The following is a 25,175-nucleotide window of genomic DNA, read 5'->3' as shown; positions in this document are numbered from 1 at the left end:
TTCTTCACACTCCTTAAACGAGGACTTGTCATAGCACCCATGTACCATTGCACCTGAATCATACCCACCAAACCAACAGCCTTGTTTGCTGTTATCATGTGGAGTTCGGTTATCATGCTTACCGGTCAAATCAGAAACCATGGCAATCAACTCAGCAATCTCTTGTTCAAGCACAGTCGTGCATCTTATTGGAAGTCTTCGTTTTCTGCTTCTTCCTAAACCGGCAATCTTTCTTGAAATTCCCCTTATTCCCATAGAAACAACGAGTCTTGTTTTTCTTGTTACTCTAAGAGGAACTGTCATCGGAAATGTAACGACTCTAGAGTAGGCCTAGATGTTCTAACACTTAACATCAGTTTAATAACATTTTAAATGTGGGTCTAAGTATTTTAATACTTGATGATAAATCTCTTTGATGACATAGAAATAACTTTAGATTTATATAATTTTATTTTGTGATTCATGTAATAGTGAAAATAAGTATACGGATATAATTTTTAATAAATTAAAAATAATAAAATGGGCCTCAGTTAATTAGTTAATGAGTCCATGGGTTTATCAGGTGGGCTATATAAGTGTTGGGTTGGGCTTAGGCCCAATGGTAAAGGATTTAAATTTTTATGTGAATAAGGAAAAGAAAATTGAAATAAGGATATGTGTCAAATATCAAAAATGCCCTAAAAAGCTTGTCTGTTATAAAAAAAAAAAGAAATGGCAAATCAGTCTTTGTAGGGGGGTCAATGCAGACCTGTAGCTGTTCTTCTGCAATCCTCTTTTTTCTTTTCGCCAGAACGTATCTCCCATTTCAGCATCGTGTTCTCTTTTTGTTTCTCCTTCACTGTTCCATTGCCTTCATCTTCTTTCTCTCTCATTTTGTTGTTGGTGACCTAAGCTCAGTGGAAGGGTCTAGCTGCTTCTTTCCTGTTGGGATAGCTCCTAAGGCAAGTTTCTTTAGCCCTCTCGATTGTGAGTCTATATATATATGTGTATTTGTCTCCCTATTGCTCTATTTCGTCGCGTAAAGAAGCTTTATATATATAAAAATATACACATACACAGTCTTGTTGAAAGCACAGCGGGGACTCACATCACCCCTATTTCTTCCAGTGAATGGCATTTCAGTAGGTAAGGGTACAAACCTTCTTCATTTGTATCCAAAAAGCTGAATTATATGGATTCATATATATATATATATATATATATATAGTTATATGTGCATAGCCCTTGTTTATAACTCATGATTCGGATAGTTTTATGCGTAATCTCTACTTCATTCGATTACGCCATGCCCTACTCGGATCATGTATACTTATATAAACAACTTCATCCGAATACCCCTCGCCCTTTTGGATCACCCAGAAAATTTATATACATATATATATGCCTACCCCCCTGCTCGGTCGCCCCCTGTTCCAGCAACCCACCGTGACCCATTTGTAATACATATATATACACTCACTCCATTCGGATGCTCCCCTGTTCAACCAAGAAACCTAGTGACCAACTTTTATTTATATATTTTGGTTCCCCTATTCCAACGAACCCAAGACCCACCAATATATATATATATATAAGTACATATATTTACCCACACCCAAGCTACTTGATGCTCTGCTCAAAGCAAACCCATTTCCATTCACTTATATATATTCAAAGCCCACATACATAGTCGACGGAGAAAATTCATAATCGACATAGAAAATCCATAGTCGACAGAAACTTGGCCATAGTCAACTATCCATAGCTTATAATTGACTATCCATAGCTCATAATTGACTATCCATAAGCCCATAGTCGACTATTCATAAGCCCATAATCGACTATCAATAAGTCCATAGTCGACTATCTATAGGCATAGTCGACAGACCATAATCCCATAATCGACTATCCATTTAAAAAATAGCTCATAATTGACTATCCATAAGCCCATAGTCGACTATCCATAAGCCCATAGTCGACTATCTATAGGCATAGTCGACAGACCATAATCCCATAGTCGACTATCCATTTGGAAAATCTGAACACTTAACATTTCCTAATTTCGTTTCTTTTGAAAGTAAGTTGAGATTATTAAAAGGTTATTAATTTTGAATCTTAACACTCAACCTTACTTCCTATAAAATTCAAGAAAAATTGATTTTCATAACTTTGCTTCAACTAGATTATAGATTGAAGATTGATTTTCACATAGTCATTATAAAAACTATTTTATTTTTCAAGAGTAAAATATCAATTGATTTAATGAATTATTGAATAAATTACTATAACGTGTGTATGCTTGATGAGAGTGAAAAGCTACCCAGTATTGTGGGATGGGAAGAAATTATTTGTATAAGCAAGGCAATTATTTGTATAAGCAAGGCAATAATTTGTGAGATGAGATTTCGTGATATCTATATATATGTGGAAAAGAATGCATGATATGTTTCGTACATGTCCAGCATGTGCATGTTGTGATACTTTGTATTATTTATCTTTGCGCACCTATTATTTTGCGCGGAGGAAAAGAGTACCCTAGAGCATTTGGCGCGAAATGAGGTGGCCATAACCCAGCAGGTTAGCTCCATATTTATTGGTGAATTTTTATTTACATGATACACTTTGGCATGTGTTAATTGATGGCTTGTGAGCCTACGAGATTAGATTCTGACACTTAATTTTATATGCACATTACATGGTGATATATGGTAGTATAATACATTTAACTTATGATTGATTAAGTCTTAAATTGCGAATCTTGTATAAAACTATTGAGTTCTTGATTACTCTTTTTAGTGTTACCATATTCTTGATTCCTATTCATTAGTCATTGTTCCTAGCTAGAACTTGCTGAGTCTTGTGGCTCACTTATCTTCTTTGCCATTCCAAGTAAATGGAAGGCTATTTTTGGAGGCGAGTCTAGTGGAACTAAAGCCCAGGAATAGTGGTGTACGGAGACGCGTCCTAACTTGAAGATCCTATTTAGCAGTTTGGTGAGGTTTGAGATGAAATGATTTTTATTTTGTTAGTTAACATTAGAACCTCTTAATTATTTTGTATGGCTTTAGAGCCCCAAACTTATGAGATATTGAAAATGTAACTGAAGCTTAATTTAGTTTTTGCTGCTCGTAATGAATTGAGTTGTTTATTTTATTATGGTTTATTCTATATCATCTCTATGATGATCTTCTTTTAAATATCCTATAGTAGCGAAAATAATCGAGAGTGGGCCCTTACAAGAAAACTTGCTCTGGTCTCCACTACCTCTTTTCTTATCCTTGGTGCCCGTTTTAATAAAATTCACTTTTGTTCCACCCGACTCCGATTCAAATTTGTTCTCACGGATTCGAGTCTCTTCCTCAATCCGAATATGTTCAAAACAGTTTTGAACATATTCGGTCATCCAACTCATAAACGATAGCCAATTTAGTAAAAATAAAAATCATATCTTATTTACCCAACGTATAAAATTATCAAACCTCTCAAGTTTCTAAAATTATAAGATTCACCAAAATTTAAATTCCATAATCAAATATCACTTTAAATTTGCTAGCGCAAACCGACTTGAAGGCATAAATCATTGTCTTAAAATAATATTTGCCCTCTACAATGCAATAAGGTTAAGGCAAAGTCACTTCCAAGATGCAACAATGCCTAAAAACCCTTAGCTATAGAATTAAAAATTCTCTCTTGTAAATTCGTGAAAACTATAGATTTTTAAAAAAAAGAGAGAACAAGAGTTCTTTTTATGATGTAATTATCAACTGCTAACAATAACTTTTGTATTCATTAGTTGTTTTAAATGGTTGCAACTTATCAAGAAGAAACCAGCTTGTTTAAATGGTTGCTACTTATCAAAAAGAAACATACTTGTTGGAATGGTCGCAACTTATCAAGAAGAAACCGTTTGGAAGTAAACTTATTTTCCATGTTTACATTTGTCCAATTTATTCCGAGCCCCAGTTGACATCACAAACTAACTTGGACCACAACCATGCAATCTAACTACTAAGCCATTATGTTGATCAAAGAAAACACCATAACATACTAATATTCAGAAAATGTAAACGGAAAAAGACGCGTCCAACAGGCAATGATGCAAATGCAAATCCAAATCAGCACTCGTATACATATATACATTTTGCAAGCAAAATAAACCAAATTGCGTCACCATCACAAAGTGTAACCCAACTTCAAACCCTTAAAGGCTATCACCGACTGACGACACTATACAAGGCAAGACTCACCAGCACAACATATAATTCAACACTAACATTTGCCACCCATCAGGGCCATCTTAAACAGCCCTCTTAGACAATGAAGATGGTTTAAAACCCCCTACCAGTAGGTTCGATGCAGCACCTGCCATAATTTTTCTTCTCTTGGACTCCAGCTCCTGCCTTCTTGAACTCAATTTAGAAGACGACCCTGATGACGATGCCGGGAAAATTGATGAAGAACGGATCACCGCCCGAGTCTCCTTTCTATTTCTGTCAAACTTGGTGGGGAACTTCATGCGTGCTGCAGTGGCAGCATCTTCTTCAGATGCAGGGAGAAGTCTTATGCCAAGGCCCAGTTTCCTGGAAGCTGTCTCTTCTTCAGCAACTCTCTTCTTTTGACCCTGTAAAAAATAACAATTGAAGACAATATTATGGGATAATGACGCCAAGGAGGACCATCTAACATGAATTCAAAACTTTACCCTAAGTTGGGCCCGTAGAGCCTTGTTCAGAGCATAATCATCAGAATGCCTGGCATCAGATACACGCTGAAGGCGCACCAATACTGGCTCAGCTTCTTTCTTCTTCTGCAGATCCTCTTCCTGATGTTCTAGACGGTAAAATGGGTCTGCAAGCTTACTTCTATCTGGAAACATTTTAGAAAAAGAAAAAAAAAAGTTATGTTGGAAACTCTACATCACACCACAAGCCCTTTGGTGGTCTCTAAGGAGAAGTTCCATAATCAGGAGGAAGATAAAAAAACGGTACACAAATTATGTGATCACATAGACCTCATAAACTATTTGTACAAGTGGCAGATTTACTAGAAGCACAATTATAAACTAGTTTGCTATAAAAGCTTGCAAATATAATGAACACGTTATTTCTGTAAAGCATTCAATCATAAATACATTTAATGTTAATGCATACCTTCATCAGCAGGAAGTAACAAGGTTTCTGCATCCTCAATGTCATAATCCTCAGTCTTTCGCTGGGCCCCACTAATAATCACATACTCGCAGTTTTTGGGATCTGTCTGGATAACAATCACGTGCTTGCAGCATGCAGATTTCATAGTAAAACTCCATATCTGGAAATAAAAAATTAGAAACTGTTAATTCAGAAACTTCATGGAGTTAGCAACTAATGGTACTGACAACAATGATAAAATAGGTGCAACATCCAGAGAAACAGAAGATGCCGTTAAAAGGTTCTCAGTCGCTTGTTTTTCTTTTAGTGACCACATTAGAAGGTAAGAGTAGGATCTGTTTTGTGCTAAAAAAAAAAAGCCAATTCATTACATATATATACATATATATATATATATAGAGAGAGAGAGAGAGAGATGCCAGTTCACCTCTCAAAATCATTTGCATCAGAAAGATGCAGAACACCACATACAGTAACATGAAAGGTCATGTCCACCTCCACTCAAGGTGATTAACATAGAAGCCCCAATAGTTTCTCTGAGCTAACTTATCTGTAGTTGCATGTCCATCACCATCTATGTTTGTTTCCAGTACATAAGTCCTTAACAGGACCCAGAAGATTATTGCTGTGATTAAGCTTACCTTTGTAGAATAATAATTCCCCACTTGTTTCTTCTCTGCATTAAACCTCACACCTTTTGCAATCATGGAATTGCATCCACCACACCAGATATTGAAAGGCATTTCAAACCTGGAAAAGACCAAATGATTATTAGTAACCAGGCATTTCTTATAACAAACAAACAAAACACACAAGTTTTCAACAGGGTAATGTTTCTGAAGCGCATCCAGTTATTGGCCAAATTGCTGTTTGTCCAGGACGCAAGGTTATAAGCAAGCAGATGATGCCCTACTTTTAGCTCTTATTAATTATCATTCTGAAATTAAATATGATATATCCGAGCTACAAACAAGTATTCAGATGCTCCCATTTGTAAACAGTACATAGAACACTAATGAAGAAGACTTGCAAGAAATGTAAAACCTCCAGCATAAAAGAAAAATTCTTGGAACAAACTAATAGGTACTTAACTGCGGACCATCATCTTCCAGCTTAATGGCAGAGTTATTTTATGGTTGGCACTAGATGTAAAATTGGAATTGAATTGGATTTCCCTTTTTTTTTTTAGGTACGTCATAGATATTTATTGGATCAGGTAATTTACAAAAAAATGTTAACCTGCTACTGAATAGTACTCATCTTAGCTCTAGTTAGATGATGTTCTCAGTTCCTGCCCCTTATCCTTGCACAACCCAGGGGTATGTCCTTTGTGCAGGTGTGCCTCATATCCTTTCCTCATATAATCTCACACTCACTTTCTTCAATAGAAATCCTAAGGGTGACAATGCCCCCCAAAGGCATAGGTCAAATGGTTGGGCCATGATAAATTGAGATTCGTACCAATAGGTCATAGGTTCGACTCATTGCCCTGCGCAGTGAGGCTTTGCCTTTGCCGAAATTGAGGGCACGAGCGGCGGGGGACCGCACAAGGGCAATAATCCCAAGTTCTAAGGGTGACAACCAAGAAGTTCTATCACTTCCTAAAATTATAGAGCAACTACTAGATAAATAACAGAAACAAACACAACATCCCTTTAAGTTACAATGATATGGTGGTGCGCCAGATAAGACGCAAGTGATCAGTACCTTATAATCAAAATTCCTTGATCTATCTTTCTTGCTCTCTCCCTCAGAGCATGTTGACCATGGAACTTGTTCAGAGAACCCTGGTTAAAAAATGGTGTAAGAATCTTGACAATCCACTAATTATAGATCAAAATATATAGCACAAAACTCAAGCAATACCTTTTTTGGGCTCCATTCTGGAGGGTAGTAGAAGTTGTCTGCTCTGGCAGCTGCGAGTGATGACTGAAAAAAGAACAAACAGAAATCCAGTAAGTATGACAAGAACAGGACAAAGCTCAAGAAAAGTAGGCTTTCTTATTCTGGATAGGAAGAGCCAACTATAACAATAACAAAAAATTCAACCCAGCAATGAGAGACAATATTGGAGCATTATAACGAACCAAAAATACAGGGTTGATGACATATTTTCATGTTTGAAATCAACTTTTAGATCTAAACAAAGCCTTCAGCCAAACAAACTTGTAAAAACAAGCATTAGAAGAAAATAAAAAAACATGAGATTCATAATCCTCCCCTAAAATTAATATTTTGATCCTCCATGACATGAGATAGGGCAACTCATAATTAGGGATGGCAATGTGTATCCAGCAACCTGAGTGGGGGGGTTGGGGTATCAAAAAATACCTTAAGGGAGGGTATGGGTAAGGTGGCAAGGAGGATAGGATCCCCTACCCATGCCCGACCTTGATATATTTACACACACACACACATAAATATATATTATTTTATCTAATTAAATATTGTAATATATAGATTTTTAAAAAAAAGGCCCTAAATAAGACATGTTCTCACAAACTTGAAACCTAACCTAGTTATGGTCTCTCTTATCTCTCTCACTCACCACCAACAAACTGATGTGGTATTTTTTAATGTATTGGAACATTATAAAATATTGTCGTAGTTGCTTTTTAGCTTATTGCTTACATTAATATAAGATTAATTTGTTATCAAATTGTTGTGAAATTATCAGCAATGACGACAATACCTTCAAAACCTCTTCTTCCTAGTCACTCCTCTTCTTATCGGCATTCTACTTCATCTTGTTCTGTGCTATGGCCAACTCCCTCTTCAATACCTTCAAAACCTCCTGCCTTTGTTGTAGGTACTACTCCACTGAGGCCATAGTAGCTGTAGAACTCAATAGGGTTGGGATGAGGGGTGGCTTATAGCCAAACACCGCTTCAAAAGGACCCTTGTTGATGGCACTGTAGTGGCTGGAATTGTACCACCACTTAGCTAATGACAACCATTAATTCCAACTCCTAGGCCTATTGAAACACATAGACCTCAGATAAGTCTCCAAGCATTAGTTAACTCTCTCGGTTTGGCCATCGGTTTGGGGGTGGTAGGCAGTGGACATGTGCAGCCCTATCCCCATGCTCCTGAACAATTCTTGCCAAAACACACTTGTGAAAACCTTGTCTCTATCCGAGACAATAGACCTAGGAACCCCATGTAGTTTAACCACTGAATCCATGAACTTGCTTGCTACCTCTTGTGCTAAGAAATGATGGGTTAGACTAATAAAATGGGAGAACTTAGTCAATCCATCTACCACAACCAAAACTACATCCTTACCCTCTGATTTGGGAAGCCCTTCTATGAAGTCCATAGAGACCCCTTCCCATGCTTGTTCTGGCACTACCAACGGTTGCAGCAAGCCCGGGTAAGCCACGTTCTCATGCTTGCATCTTTGACATACCTCACACGACAACACAAAACTTACCATTGCCTTCTTTTGTCTCGACCAATAGAACAGTTGCCTCACCTTCTGGTAGGTGGCTTGTAACCCCAAGTGGCCACCTATTGGAGAAGCATGTAAAGAGGCTATGATCCGCCTCTTGAGTGCCTCATCCTCTCCCACTACCAACCTGCCATTAAATCTTACCAGCCCATGGGAGAGGGTATACCCTGAGTTCTCTACAAGCTGGGTTATTAGGTCTTAAACCCATGGGGTTTGGTCATAACTTCCTACCACCTCCTTAACCCACCCAGGCACCACAGTCGTTATAGACTAACATTCCCCTACCCTGAGTTCTCTACAAGCTGGGTTATTAGGTCTTAAACCCATGGGGTTTGGTCATAACTTCCTACCACCTCCTTAACCCACCCAGGCACCACAATCGTTATAGACTAACATTCCCCTTTTTCTTCCCTTCTTAAAAGGGCATCTGCTACAACATTTTCCTTCCCTTTGCGATACACAATAGTATAATCCAACCCCATTAATTTGGACACTCCATTCCTCTACAACTGGGTGTGCAGCCTTTGTTGGGATAAAAATTGTTGACTCTCATAATCAGTCTTGATAACGAAGGGTCCAGCTTCTAAGTAGTGCCTCCATTTCTCAATAGCCCCTAACACGGCCAATAGGTCCTTGTCATAAACACTTAAGCCTAAGTGTCTTGGAGCCAAGGCTTGATTGATACAGGACAGGGGTCTTCCCTCCTGCATTAACAATCAATGCACCTAACCCATTGTCACATGCATCTATTTCCATCACAAATGTTTTGGAAAAATCTGGGAGAGCTAGCACCGGTGCTTCTGTCATGGCCTTCTTGAGTGTCAAGAAGGTTGCCTCAGCCCATGGGTTCCACCGGAAGTTATCCTTCTTGAGGAACTTAGTTAGGGGCTTACTGATGGAGCCATAATTCTGTATGAAATTCTGGTAATAACCTGTTAACCCTAGGAAGTCTCTTAGCTCTTTTACTGTCTACAGCCTAGGCCACTCCACCATGGTTATGACCTTATTGGGATCAGTCTTCACCCCTTCTCCCAATATGATATGGCCTAGATACTCCACTTCTTTTATAGTAAAAGTACACTTTGATAGCTTAACATACAACTTGTTAGAAGTCAAGACCTCAAAGGTGGTACAAAGGTGGTCTAGGTGTTGTTCATAGTTCGAGTTGTATATGAGGATGTCATCAAAGAAAACCAGGATAAACTTCCTCAAGTAAGGCTGAAAAATTTGGTTCTTTAAGGCCTGGAAAGTTGTTGGAATGTTTGTGAGCCCAAAGGGCATGACCACAAACTCATACAACCATTGATGTGTACTAAATGCAGTTTTAGGTATGTCATTAGTGGTCATCCGAATCTGGTGATAACCTGATCTCAGGTCTAGCTTGGAAAAAATTTGTGCCCCATTCAATTTATCTAAAAGGTCGTCAATGAGGGGTGTCGGAAACTTGTTTTTGATGATGTTGGCATTGAGTTGACAATAGTCAGCACAAAACCTCCAGGACTCATCTTTTTTTTTTTTTAACAAGTAAATTGGGAGAGGCAAATGGACTTTGAGAGGGTCTGATAATAGAAGTAGAGAGCATATTAGTGACTTGCTTCTCTATCTCGGCTTTTTGGATGGGTGAGTTCCTATATGCACGTAGGTTCACTAGAAGTGAGTTTGGCTTAAGGTATATGGAGTGGTCAACGGCTCTTTGGGGTGGCAGTGAGTGGGGCTCAGCAAATAGGTCTTGGCATTCTCGCAAGAATAAATTTAAGCTATCAAGAAATTGTACATTAGTGGAGGATTGAAGTATGCCCATGCTGCCCCCCTTCTTCTGTTGTTCATACTCAACTTCCCTTCATGTCCATTCCATTCCCACGCATGGATAGAATATAATTCAGCAATTCCCCCCCCCCCCCCCCCGGCCCCCCTTGCTTTGCATCAGCCTCTATAATTTGCTCCCTTTTATCAATTTACACTCTCCCTGCTCCATGAAGCCCCTCAGAGTCAATTTGGTGCTTCCCTTATCCACTGTGACTTCCAGTTTGTTGAAGTCAAATGTGAGAGGACTTACTATCCTCATCCAATCAAAGCCCAAGACTATGTCACAATCTCTCAGTTCAAGGATTTTCAAATCAACTTGGAACTCCTGCCCTTGCATAACCCACCTGAACCCTTCACACTTGTTGTGGTTATACATTTTGCTCCCATTAGCCACTGTCACTGATAATAATGGGGTTGTGACAGTCATCTTGCACCTCAACTCCAAGGCAGTAGCTTCATTTAAGAAGCTATGTGTACTGCCACTATCTACCAGCACTAGTAGCTTCCCATCTCCCACTTGTCCTTGCACTTTGATGATCTTCCCAGTTATACCCCCTCTGAGAGCATGAAATGAGATTTCTACCCCTTCTTGCTTCGTTTCTTCGGTGGTAGGGGTTGTTGTCACTTCTTGCCTATGCTCCCCTTCTATTCCATCCACCCATTCGTCACCTCTATCTTCCTCCTCCCCTTCCATATTCAACAATTGTCTCCTGCATATATGCCCCACCCCAAACTTCTCTCCACATTTGTAACACAGCCCCATGAGCCTCCTCTGCTCCATAGTAGTGGATCAAAGGGGGTTAGGATTCGCCCTAAGCCCCCCTATTGCTCCTCCAGCCACTATGGCTCGAGTATTCCCTCCTGATGAAGCGTTGCTAGGTGGTAAGGGTTCCCTCCAACGTTAACTCTTTGTCATGGTGTGACAAAGAGAATTACCTTGAATCAGTGTGATTCAAGGGCGAACAGAAGTAAAAAGGGAGGAAAGAGGAGCAGAGATGCAAGATAGGGAGGAGAATAGGAGAACGAGAGCAATGAGAGAGAGAGTAATGGAGAAAAAGTTCTAATCATTCCATGTCCTCTCCCAAAAGGGTGGAAGAGTTAATATACTCACTCGGTGGGGACGGAATCTCGCCCACTCAAGCGGTTACAACCGATTGCCTTGTCCTTTCCCCTAATAGATTCTCTTGTCTTTTCCTAAGGCCTTACACGTGGCTTGACATCCTAATCGATTGCTAGTTGGAATGTAAATACAGTAATGGAAATAAGCAACTACAATGTAGTAGAAAATTAACCATGCTAAAAGCAAAAATTTAAAAGATAGCAGCAGGTCCGTGACACTCTTGCAATCTAGCTTTCTCTGCCGCTTGCCTAAGCATGGTAGGCATCATCATTTTTATCATTGACCTCAATTCATCCTTGAGGCCGCTAATAAAGCTAGACACAAAGTATTAGTCCGTTAAGGTGGATTGTGCATTCCACATCAGTGCCCCTAATTCCTCAAACTTCTCTTGATATTCAGTCACGAATCCTTCATGCTTAAGTTTGTTAAACTCTTCTACTACATCTGTCATGTTTCTCTCACCAAATCTTACACATAATTCTTCAACAAAATCTATCCACCTAGCATTCATTCCCCTCGATCCATACCACCTCTGGAACCATGCATCAACCGTATCATTTAGATAGGTGGTAGCTAGATTGATTCTTTGATTCTCAATTATACCATAAAACTAGAAGAACCTCTCACACCTTCGGATCCACCACCATGGTTTGGGATCCTTCAAAGAGAAGGATCTTCAATCTCAGCATGGGGCCTTGATTGGATATGGGGGAATTAACTTCCCTTACCTGATCTCTAGTCTCCTCATAGGATGAATTCCCCGCTTTAATAACTCCCTGTGGCCTAGGAAAAATTCCTAGTCTAGCCAACCCCTGCTCAGGACCCGTTCTGGGAGGGAATTCCGACGACAACTGAAATTGAGGCAGGGAGGATAGCATGCTAAACATGCTATTGATTCTCTATCCAAACTGCTCCATGGTCTCCCGGTCCCTCAATAATTCCCATTGGACTCCTTCCCGAGAGGCTGCCATATCTTCACGTAGCTCCTCTCGAATCGTCCTTATCTCTTCTTTGCTTTGAGCCACAGCCTCCTGCGTCTAAGTCATCCCAAATTCCATCGCCTCCATGCGATTTTCCAATTGCTTCAATCGAGTGCCTTCCACCACCCTAAACATTGCCTAGACCGCCTCAATTACGCCGATCAACAAAACTGCCTGACACCATAATCACAGCCGAGAATAACTGGTTCTAATACCAAAATGTCAAGTCTTAGGCGCGAGACTTGAAGTGCAGAGAATTAGAAAGAGAGAGAGAGAGAGAGAATGAAAGGGAAAAGAAAGAATTCAAGAGGGAAAAATCTTCTCATTTAACATAGAAGTCCCATCCTCCTACATCTAGCCTTATATAGGCCCTTTCCGCGGTTTCATAGCGTAACTGTGAGGAAAGTTCTAGTTCCTGCCACAAGTGGCCCATGTGGGCTACGATTATTGCAAGAATTAATTCAAAAATTACAAAACTGCCATTGGGACATAATAGAGGGTTAAACAAAATCAGAATTGATCTCCTGCCCGCGTCAGGCATTCTTATGTTGCCCGACGAGGGCCCTTGCCCCACCATCACCCATAGTTGTTAAAGGCGCGCCTAGGCGCAAAACGCCAGTTCGGCGCCTCGCCTGGGCCGAGGCGATTTCAACGAGGCCCCCGCCATGCACGGTGAGGCGAGAGGCGCGCCTCATGAAAGTTAGGTTTTAGTGAAAACCTAGGCAGCCCAATTCCTCCCCTCTGTTCGGTTTCAGTATGTATATATTACAACATATTTACATTTCTTTAGTTTAAGTAAATGTTCATATTTTCTTTTATTTATATTTTACCTTCCATTTACTTTAATACATAAATGTAAATAAGAAAGTAACCACGTTCAAATTCAATAAAAATATCTAAAAAATCAAAATCCATAACAATAAGAAAATAGAATTTTAGTTTTAGTACAAACTCGAGATTTAACGATTTTACCACCCTCAAAATACATATCTACTATTTCTTGAAAAATTCATTAAAAATCATTTTAACAACAATGAATATTAGCTATCAAAATACCAAGAAATAGTTTTTCAAAATGAAAACATTTTCTTATATGTCTCCTTATAATGCGCTAATTTCCAGACTTAGAAAAATAGCACTTTTCAAAATGAAAACATTTTCTTAATTGTGGACTTATAGTGTTTATATGTTTCTTTAAAACTTTGTATGATGATTGATACTTCTTTGAGTTTGAGACTTTAAGTTTGAACTTTGATGATGTTTCTAGTTTATAATTTGCATCATAAATGAATCAACTTTGATGATATTAGTTTAGAATTTGAATAAAATGAATCATTAATGATATACATGTGTTATTATTGATAATTTGATAATTTTTTATGATTTTACAAGATTTTGAGTTTTTTTTTTCTAAAAGGTGAGCCTCGCTTCGCAAAGGCACGCCTTGCCTCATGCGCTTCGCGCCTCAGGCTCCAGAACCCTTTGCGCCTCACTACGCCTACATGCCCTCCCCCCCCCCCCCAAAAAAAAAAAAAAAAATCCCCACATACATACATGCATATAATTTTAGATTTTTTAAATATTATTATAAATTATTATCTAAATAAATTATAGTTACTGTAATTATAATCATAATAAATAATTTATTTATTTTTTTAATCGTAACATAATTTATACATATTTTATGTCTTTTTTAGCTATCTCTATCTAATAGGAATGCAAATGAATCAATCAAATTACTCAAGAGGGGTGTGACGTGATTTAATTTGGGAGAAGCAAAAATAGAGGATCTAATTAGGGGGGATTTTAAGTCTGTTATTAGCTGAACTATGTTAATGTCGAGTAACATAAACGGTTCGATATTTTTAATTTTTTTTATTTTTTAATCTATTTGATTTGAGCATCTATTCAATCGAGTTGAATCGATTTTAGAAAAAAATTTGGTCTATTTAATTTGAGTAATTTGATCGATTCGATTACACTCTTATCTGACAAACGCAGTTAAAAAAGACATAAAATATATATAAATTTTGTTTTGATTAAAAAAATAAATAAATTATTAATTATGATTATAATCACAATTATTAAAATAACTATAAGTTTAATTGAATAAATCAGAATTAATAATTTATTTAGATAATAATTTATAATAATATATAAAAAAATATAAAATTATATGAATATATGCATGCATGTATGTGGGGATGGGGGGATGGCTTGTACCATACATACATATATGTGGGGATGGGGGGTATGGCCTATACTTTGGGGGAGAGGGCGGGGCGCTTGGTACACGAGGGGGTAGGGGGGGTGTTCTAGGGGGGTGTTTTGTGGTGACACGACCTCGTCGGGCATTTCTTATCTTGCCCGACGCGAGCAAGAGATCAAACCTGTAAACAAAATGCCCTAAGGGTACAAGGACAAGAATAGATATGTGGGGGGGGGGGGGGGGGGGGGGTACGCGGACGAGCAAAGAGGTCCCCTACCCATACCCTCCCTATTTCCATCCCTGCTCAAAATAAAATAGATTTGTAGAGAAGTGAGGGTTACTAGAGATACTAATAAGAGGGCCACAAACATTGATGAATGGTTCTTAATGATAAGCATAGTGTGCATTCGGTTATTTTGGTCAGTGATGGAAGAGTTTGGTAACCAAACCAAATTATTCTATTGTGAAACTGAACAAACCAAATTTTAAGAAAACTGATTTAACCATTTTGATCAAAATGGCCAAATTAACTAAAATTTACCGAAATAACCAAATTATAAAGCTATTCAAAATAATGGATGTTCACTTTGAAGAATTAAATAGAAGTTGTAACCCAAAACTATAATTAGTAAAAGTTATGAGGTGAAACTATAAATATTTTATATCTTCATTGGGATATCCACGCACTATTATAAATAGAGGGCAAGGGGTAGCAAGAGAGGTAGAGTTCTCAATTTTCTGTTTGTAAGATTACTGATCAAATGTAAACCTCTTGTGCGCTGAGTGTTGTGGGAAAAAGAGATCAAGATTGTGAGAACAGTGATTCTTAGAGCGATCTGGTGTAAATCTCTTTGGTTATTTTCATTGTACTTGGGAGCGATGTAATAGGATGGAGTAAGGGACGGTTGTACTGCTGTAAACACTCTCGGTTTCTAGTGGATTTGAAGGCCTCAGGCGACTGGATGTAGAGCCAACTTTGTTGGCTTGAATCAGTATAAATTTGGTGTGTTTGTTCTTTAATTTCTTTACTTTTCACTATCGTTTTCATTCTGTTTATCACTGTAAGTCATTTGCATTCAATTGTCATTTACAGCGCTGCATATTCCATCATTCTAGGGTATAAGGGAGAGTTAATTGGGCAAGAATTGATCCGATAGTGTCCCTAAAATTCACAGCATAGTTCGTGAACAAACTGAATGTGGTAGGCTTGAAGAGAAGTAGCAAGAGTGCTTAATCAAGTTCTAGAGTTAGAGATTGAAATTCCATATTTCATGGTAAGATGCATGCAAAAGACTTTCTTGATTGAAAGTCTAAAGCAAAGACTTATTTTGAGTGTACTTAGATCATTAGTGCCATTATTTGTTATATCAAAAAATTTTGTACTTCGATCATGAAGTGTCTTGATATTTGAATTCCCAAAGGAAATTCAATCCAAAAACATGCACAGATTAGTGTTTTCCTGAAACAATTCTCTTTTGAAGCATAAGTCTGGAAGTCTAATAGAGTGGTCAATGCACTCACAGATTAGGTTTCTTGTCATCTAGTTTACATGACCAAGTCATTGGCTTTGAGGAGCTGAAGAATCAATGCCAAGCATATCCTTATTTCAGCCATGCAATGAGAAATTTGCACAGGCAAACCATGAAGTCATCCAATCCTTTTGTTGTGCATGATGAATACTTATTTTGAGATAGCCAATTATGTATACCAGAAAGTTCTGTTTGAGCAAATCATTCAAGAACTTCATCTAGGTGGTTTCGGAGGATACTTTCAGCAAGATAAAACTTCCCATGGTGATTGTATGTTACTAGGCCAGAGATGAAACCGAATGTTGAATGATCAGTGAAGCCATGTAGAATTTGTCAGCTGGAAAAAGGTCATTCTCAATACACTGGCTTATATACCTTACCACTTTCTATTTTCCCAGTGGATTCATCTTGGTATAGATTTTGTTCTTGGATCGCCTAAACCTGTCAGAGTGTATGATTCTATCCTTGCGACTAATCAATTTTCCAAATGACTGACTTCATTTTACATGGGTTCCTAGTATTGTAGTGTTTCACAGAGGCGCAAAATTTATAGCACACTTTGTGAAGGAGGTTGGGAACTAAACTGATATATTCCATCACTTGTCATCAACAAATAGATGGGCAAATGAAAATGGTGATTGTGTCATCTTGGACATGAAATTGATAAAAAAAAAAAAAAATGAACATATAGAATGTAAGTTTAGTAAAAATATAAATATAGATGACGTTACGGTAAAACTAGAAGATTAAGTCATACTAAGAAAGTATTAGATCAGAAATCTTAGATCAATCATCCAAAATGTTGAGGAGATTAACAAGGATGTTACCCATAAAATAAAGGAATGATGGTTAAACTAGAAAAGTGCATTTGACGTTTTATGTGATAATAAGATTCCATTAAAGCTAAAAGAAAACATTTATAAGAAGATATAAAACTAACTTCATCAAATGGGGTAAATTGTTGGACAATAAAGCACCAACATGTGCAAAAATAACCATAATGGATATGAGAATGCTAAGATGGATATGCAGCCTTATAAAAAATCAAAACAAAAAAAAAAAAAAGATAAAGATTAGAAAGTAGGCTATTTGTAATAAGATCAAAGTGACTCCTACTGAAAATAAGATGCGTAAAATACAATTAAAGATGTTTTCATCATGTGAAAAGAAGATTGATAAAGGCTCCTATGAGAAGAGTTGAGTGAAATGAAAATGGTAGAAAAGAGCTAGAGAAAGAGAAAGAAAAACTTAGTGGAAGACATTTAGGTATTATATTAGTTACAAGGGCCTTAGAAAAAATAAGGCATGTCTAGAAATGACTAGAGAGCTAGAATTCATGTATCCGATCCCACACAGTAGGATAAAAGCTTGGTATTATGTTATTGTCGCTTTATTTGTTTTGTTACCATGTCCAATATATTTGTATCCTGCTTTGTCTCTTTAATTACTAAGCAAGCATATCCCTGACACCTAGGCGTCTGTATTTGTACTTTTTACAGAAGAATTAGAGTCATATAAGGCCAGTGGCACAAGATATTTTCCTTCTGGTATCATGGCCAAGTTCCCTTGGGACAAACTACAAAGGTATGTAGTATGTACCAAATGTATAATAATATTTTCAGTTACACAAACCTTTAAGAGCTTCCCCCACCTCCCTCTCCCACCAACAACTCACCTGGATATTACCTTGTAGTATCATGGTAAAATTCCAAAATTAACTTTATTCACCTTCTTGTTTTTCTTTTTAATAGTTATCTTCCAAAACACAATGAATATGGTTCAAAATCACAAAGAAGTCATGTGTCTAGTTTCTAGATCATTCACACTGCTTTGGCAAACTCCAAAATTAAAAGCGCCTTTTAGATGGATAAGACTTTTGAACTCCTAAGACAATAAAAAACACACCAACCTAAGGACGAAATAAGACAGTATTTAACAGTGATCTTATCCTCTTTTTAAGTTATTCTGTTTATTGATTTGTTCATCATCACCAAGAATATTTAACGAAATTGAAATCAGTGCAAAAGAGAGAACAAGGGCAACGTCAAAAGTCCCAAAAATAAATGAAATGAAATGAAGGAGGCACACTCAGGGAGTGCTAGCCCCATGCTAAATCTTCATTGAATTTATTTAACTGGTAGTTCCACCTTTGATTCCATTTAACATGATACGTCTCACTTATCCCATAAGAGAAAAGTTGGGCAAACACACAAAGGGGTAAAATACTAAAAAGATATCCAGCTCCAGCTCAGATATGAAGGAAAGAGAAAAACGATAAAAACAAAACAAAATAAAATCACCAGTGCAATGTCAAAAATCTCCTGAATCAAATGCTGGTAATTGTGTTTGCTGTTTCAGTAAAATATAATTCAACAACAAAGCGAATCCCAAACCAAACAATACTTTAACAACTATTTTTTCCACTTTTTCCGGGTAGGAACATTCTCGTTCAGGACAAGTTTATAAGGAAAAAAGAACAGACAAAGACGAAGATCGAAATTGCAAAGAGCTCTGGGGATTTACATATCATTAAATAGTTGATCAAAGGTTCAGTTATCACGCAAATATAGAATCCCGTTGATGATGAAACCCTAATCCCAATCTCACCACGTACAGATATATACATACATCCAATACGAGTGAACACATAAAACCAGGAAAACTATAACCAAAAAAAAAAAAAAAAATCAGAAGATCACAATTGCGTACCATTCTATTTTTGTTTGATTGATCCCTCCGGTTTTAGCTTCGATAATGTAAGTTTTGAAACAGATGCCGGTCGACGTTCGAACTTGTTAGGTTAAACGTGTGTGGATCACACCGGGTTCTTGGAAACGCGGGTTGAGGTGGCCCCGAAACTTACGCGAAACCGAGGGCAAAAACGCCAAGATCGACAGGACGGGAAGAGGAGAGGAAGAAGGACAGGAACTCAGAGACAGGAGGACGACAGAAAACAAGAAGCAGAAACTGATGCGGGAAAGAGAGGTTTGAAAGATGATTGATGATCGACGAGAAGAGAACAGCAGAGGAAAAAGAAGAATTGGATCGGAAGAGAAGAAGAGAGGCCAGAGAAAGAAACCCTATTTTATTACAGAGGAGAAGAGAACCAATTCTGAATACTATGTGATCGTGATTTGCAACACTCTATTTATTTATTCTCCTATTTATTATTTAGAGAAAATTTCACCCCGTACCCTTATGTTTGGTGAAAAATCATCTGGTGTCTCTATTTTCAAAAATAACACAAATATCTCGCATCATTTGAATTGACTATTTTCTCTAAAATTCTATTGCAAATGGTGTATACCATCAAATTTCATCAAAATAGTAACTGTAAGTCTCTTTTTCTCTTATGGTGCGTTTGATAGACATGAAAAATGAGGATGAAATTTATTTTCTATCTAAATTTTAAGAAATTCTATCAAATAGTTTTCAATTTCATGGAATTCAAATTTCATTTTAGTTCAAAAAGTGAATATTTTCCTTGAAATCAAGTAATTGGAATTCCTAGGAGTTGGGGTGAGAATTGAAATTCGACCCTCATTTTCTAACTTTATCAAACGCACCTTAAAAATAAAACCAAATCAATATTGATGGCCGACAATTAGGATAGGCTTATACCATCAAATTTCATCAAAATAATAATTGTAAATTTCTTTTATTTTTAAAGAGAAACCCAAATCATTAGTATGGCTGACAATTACGGTGAAAAGAGAATAAATAAGATATTTTGAGAATTAAAAAAAAATAATAGTTCTTTATTAACATTGGGAAAAAATTGTCATGATTATGAAAGTCAATAAAAGCTTATATTATTTCTATATATAAAAAAATCGATTCATGTTCTTTTATTAAATTTTAAAAATGTTATGTGAAATTTATTTTAATATTTATTAAATCATTATGTGAATCTAGATGAAACATCAGTAGTTTTTGATGTGGCATTACCTAAAATTATCAGAATACCCCTACGTACTAATAGTCTCACTTGTCATATGGATCGTTTGTGAGGCTAACACGTGGTAAGTCAACAATCCGGAGCGGAGTCCGAAAAATTCGGGCCGAGCCGCAAGACCCGTTCCAACTTGATCGGAATCCTCGAGAGTTGTGCCCGCTCTTCACGAGTTTTATCTCGGGTACCCCATAACGGGTTCGCCTACAAAACACAAGAGTCCTCACCAGGTATGACCAAGCTCTACAGTTCTTACATTTATTACGACTTGTATTTATCCTACTGATTTGAGCGTCAGAGTCCATCCCGGGGGACTCTAGCCCCGTCACTCCGTTATCTTGAAGGTTCTATTACCGAGGTCTGACGTCACTAAGTCTGAGGTTCTATTCTCGAGGTCCAGCCACGAAGGTGGCACGTGGTGGTTAGTCCCAAAAACCATCATCATTTGGTGCCTAACGTGGGGCTGACGTCCAAACTCGCCAGCCTCTTCTTTCTCTGCCTCACGTTTCGGACTTCAACTCCTCACCTCGGACCTCGGTCTTTCCACAAATATCAAGTGACTTTCGTTCCTTGCCATAACTAACTATATGGCTCCCCAAAGAGACGTGACTGGTAGCCAGGTCGGTGCCAATCTAGAGACCCCGCCACAAGGGGATAATCCATCATCTCCGACCAATCCAATTCCCGAGGACCGACTTACCAGGCTGGAGAATCAGGTCCAACAGTTAACTGAGTTGTTAACTGGTTATTTGCATCAGAACGAACAACATCGTCCGTATGTGCCCTCTCAACAGACGGAGCACCAGTCACCTCTTCCTACTCGGGAGCCTCGTTAATCTCGCCAGTCAGGCCAGGAAATCCACCCCTCTGAAGCGGCAGGATTTACTTCTTCCCTCTCACGAGAATGAAGGACTTCGCAAGAGAGACGATTGCGTTTCCTGGAGAGGCAAATCCAGGAACTCAAGAAAGGAAAGGAAGAGTTGTCCCACCTTGGCTCTAACCAACCCTTGAGTAAGGGCATCATGTCAGAGGTTCCACCAAAAAGGTTTCGTATCCCATCCATCAAGCTTTATGACGAAAGCACAGACCCCTATGATCACGTAGAGCTTTTCTCTTCTCACATACTGGTGCAATCGGGGTCAGACGCGATGTGGTGCCGAGCATTTTCGACTACTTTGGGAGGTCATGCTCGGACTTGGTATTCTTGTCTTTCCCATCGTTCCATCAACAGTTGGGAAGAGCTAAAGACCTGTTTCCTAGCCTATTACGCTTCCTTGAAACGCCACCAGAAGTCTTCCATGGCTCTAGTGGCCATCAAGCAAAACCAAGGTGAATCCCTAAGGGAGTTTGTGGCTAGGTTCAATGAGAAGGTGTTGAGCATTGACGAGTTCGATCAACGGATCGCAATAGTGGCTCTCCAAAATGGCTTGAGGGCTGGGCCATTCGCTTAGTCCTTGTCTAAGACTCCACCTTGTACTTTCACAGAGGCCCTTACATGGGCTAATAAGTACATCAACACTGAAGAGGTGATGAAGGTGAAGCGGGTTAAACAACCTAATAAGAAAGAAAGAGAAAATAAGAAGAAAAAGTCGATAGTGGAACAGAAGACGGACTATCGCCCTTCCCGAGCTCCAGATCGCCCGGGTTTTGGGGGTGCATGGGGAAGCCCGATGAGTTACACTCCCCTTAATGCTAGCCGAGCAGAGATTATCCTGGCACTGGAGGATAAGAATTATTTACGACGTCCTCCATCGCTGAAGTCTTTACCTAACACTTGAAACAAAAAGAAGTATTATCGCCTCCACCGCGACCACAACCATGAGACAAAGGATCGCATCCAATTGAAAGAGGAGATACAAGAGCTTATCAACTGGGGTTACCTCCGGGATTTCATTGGTCGAGGAGGTGTGAGCTCGAGCAGGATAGAATCCCAACCGGAGCAAAGAATGAGGTCTCATATTCTGATCGCTTTTGAGAGCAAAGTCGAACATCGCCCCGGAGATAAGGAAAACAACCCACCAATGAGGCAGGATAAAAGTTTATCTTGTACACGTTGGCGGCATGAACAGTTCTTGGGCCTCACTCAACCGCTCCCATGAGCGTGGTAAAAGAGAAGGTGGTCATCACTTTCTCTGAGGAAGATCTTCCGAGTTATCCCAATTATTCAGACCCTCTGGTGATCACTGCTTAGGTAAGAGAGTGGGAGATGAGGGGAATCCTCGTGGATCCCAGTAGCTCTTTGGAGATTCTCTACAAGAGGGCGTTCCTAGGGATGGGGTTCACGCTCGATCATCTAAGGCCAGTTCGTGTCCCATTGGTGGGTTTTGACAGAATGGTGATTCATTCCGAGGGGTTGATCTGGCTGCCCTTGATGGTCAGTAATGGCTCTCATAAATCCCAGGTGACGTTGGATTTTTTGGTTGCCGATGTGCCATCGGCATACAATATGATCCTTGGTAGGTTTGGGCTTACTGCTCTGAGGGCGATACCAAGCATATATCATATGGTGTTGAAATTTCCTACTTCGGGAGGGATTGGCAAGGTAAGAGGAGGACCAACGATAGGCTAGGGAATGCTACATGGCCTCCTTGAGTGCCACTATTACCAAGGGGTCAGAGTCAGACTCGAGACCGAACCAAGATGCTGTCCCTCAAACCGGTCAGGGATAGATGGAAGCAGAAAATGCGAGAGCCCCAAGTATAGGAGCAAGTCAGAGGTCGATAAGGGGGGAGGGACTGAGTTCCACTGCCCCTCCTAGTGTGGTTACCAGTTTCATCTTGGAAGGTCCGGAGGAGCCTAAGACCTCAGAGCTGGTGGATGAGCTCGAGGAAGTCCGACTGGGGAAGAGCCCGACTGGAGAGTACATATCAGTTCCAAGTTATAGGAGCCCTTGTGGTCCGAGGTCCTTTCACTACTGCGTCGATATCGGGATGTGTTCGCATGGTCCACACTGGATATGTCGGGGATAGACCCAAAGGTCATGACCTATCGCTTGGGGCTTTACTCGAATTGCGCGCCGGTGAGACAGAGGAAGAGGAAGTTTGCCCCGGAGCGAGCTAAAGCTATAGAGGCTGAGGTGGAAAAACTTATGGAGGCTAATCATATCCGGGAGGTCGACTAGCCAGAGTGGTTAGCTAACGTGGTCCTTGTCTCCAAGGGGCCGAGAAAATAGAGGCTCTGTATTGATTTTAAAGATCTCAATAAGGTCTGCCCGAAAGACAGTTACCCTTTGCCCAGGATTGATGCGTTGATTGACAGAACAACGGGGTGTCAACTGATAAGTTTCCTGAATGCATTCTAGGGGTACCACCAAATCCCACTACACCTTGAAGACCAGGAAAAGACCGCCTTCATCACAGACAAAGCCATATATTGTCACCGAGTCATGCCCTTTGGGCTGAAGAACGCTGGAGCTACATATCAGAGGTTGGTCAACAAGCTGTTCAAGGCTCATCTCGGTTGAAACATGGAAGCTTATGTGGATGATATGTTAGTCAAGAGCCTCTTGGCTGAGCAGCATCCAGACGACTTGGAGGAGTGCCTCCAGACCTTGTGCCAGTATCAGAAGAAGCTTAACCCGGCCAAGTGTGCCTTCGGGGTGACAACTAGTAAATTCTTGGGGTTCATGGTGCATTACCGGGGAATTGAGGCTAACCCCTCGAAGATAAAAGCCATTCTCGAGATGCCTCATCCTCGAAGTATCAAGGAGATGCAAATACTAACAGGGAGGATAGAAGTATTAGGGAGGTTCTTGTTAAGATCTGCAGAAAGGCAATTGCCATTTTTTAAGCCTTGACTCGAGTCCAAAATTTTACATGGATAGAGGAATGCCAGGAGGCATTTGAGCAGCTGAAACAGTGTTTAGTCTCCCCCCAGTCCTGGCTAAACCACAACCAGGAGAGTCATTATACATTTATATGGCTGCCTCGGTTGAGGCTGTCAATTCGGTTTTGGTACGGGAGGAGGACAAAGTTCAAAAATCGGTCTACTATGTGAGCAAGAGGATGACCGGAGCTGAGATTCGTTACACTCCAACAGAAAAGTTAGCCTATGCCCTAGTCATCTCCACTCAAAAGTTAAGGCCCTACTTCGAGGCACACCACATTATCGTCCTATCAAGTCAGCCATTGAGGCATGTGTTGGGAAAGCCGGACTTATCGGGGAGGATGCTCAAATGGGTGGTGGAGCTAAGTGCTTTCGACATCGACTATCAACCTCGGTCGGCCATCAAGGTGCAGGTTCTTACTGATTTTATTGTGGAGGGCACCCTACCAGAGGAAGTAGACGAAGGAGTTTTCCAAACTTGGACTCTATCTATGGATGGTAGCTCTAGTATTGGAGGCAGTGGTGCTGGATTACTGCTCTAGGGCCCCGATTGCCAGGCTTGGCCATATGCCCTCCACTTCGAGTTCAATGCCTCTAACAATGAGGTCGAGTATGAGGCGCTCATTACAGGGTTCAGACTAGCAGAACAGATGGGAGTCAGGGATCTGAAAATATATTCTGACTTGAATTTAATTGTGTAACAGGTCATAGGGGAGTTCGAGGCTCGGGAGGACGCCATGGCTCAATACTTGGCGATAGCCAAGGATCTCATGGTGCGGTTTCGGGCAGTGAAAATCAATCATGTCCCACGTGCATAGAATACAGTGACGGATGCTCTCTCAAGGATAGTTGCTTCTTCCTTCCCCAGGAATTCCCGAGCTGTCTACATGGAGTCGTTGGCCCAGATGAGCATAGAGACAGAAGCAGAGTAGCTTTGCGTAGAAGGGGTAGAAAATTGGATGAATCTGATCGTAGCACATCTGACCAATGGATGGCTACCAGAAGATGAACAAGAGAGTCAAAAACTCAAGCGTCAGGCTGCCAAGTTTCTTTTGATTGGATCAGACCTTTACAAGAAATCCTTCACTCAGCCGCTGTTGAAATGCGTTGGGTCCGTCGAGGCCGACTACATCTTATGGGAAATCCACGAGGGGATTTGCGGCAGTTACATCGG

General features: G+C 39.7%; 1 protein-coding gene across 1 annotated transcript; it reads right to left on the bottom strand.

Moving 5' to 3' along the window:
• Window positions 1–4,082: 4,082 nt before the first annotated feature.
• Window positions 4,083–19,348, bottom strand: LOC127798046 (uncharacterized). The gene is made up of 7 exons (XM_052331333.1): window positions 18,934–19,348; window positions 6,996–7,058; window positions 6,837–6,916; window positions 5,771–5,879; window positions 5,130–5,289; window positions 4,682–4,845; window positions 4,083–4,600 (listed from the first exon to the last, which is right to left on the bottom strand). The coding sequence occupies exons 1-7, from the start codon at window positions 18,934–18,936 to the stop codon at window positions 4,277–4,279; spliced, it is 903 nt and encodes a 300-aa protein (XP_052187293.1). The 5' UTR covers window positions 18,937–19,348; the 3' UTR covers window positions 4,083–4,276.
• Window positions 19,349–25,175: the final 5,827 nt, after the last annotated feature.

Source organism: Diospyros lotus, chromosome 3 (genome assembly GCF_014633365.1).
Source record: "Diospyros lotus cultivar Yz01 chromosome 3, ASM1463336v1, whole genome shotgun sequence".
In the NCBI taxonomy this organism is placed as follows: domain Eukaryota; kingdom Viridiplantae; phylum Streptophyta; class Magnoliopsida; order Ericales; family Ebenaceae; genus Diospyros; species Diospyros lotus.
Note: the sequence above shows the minus strand (reverse complement) of the source record. Positions and strands in the feature narration are given on the sequence as shown.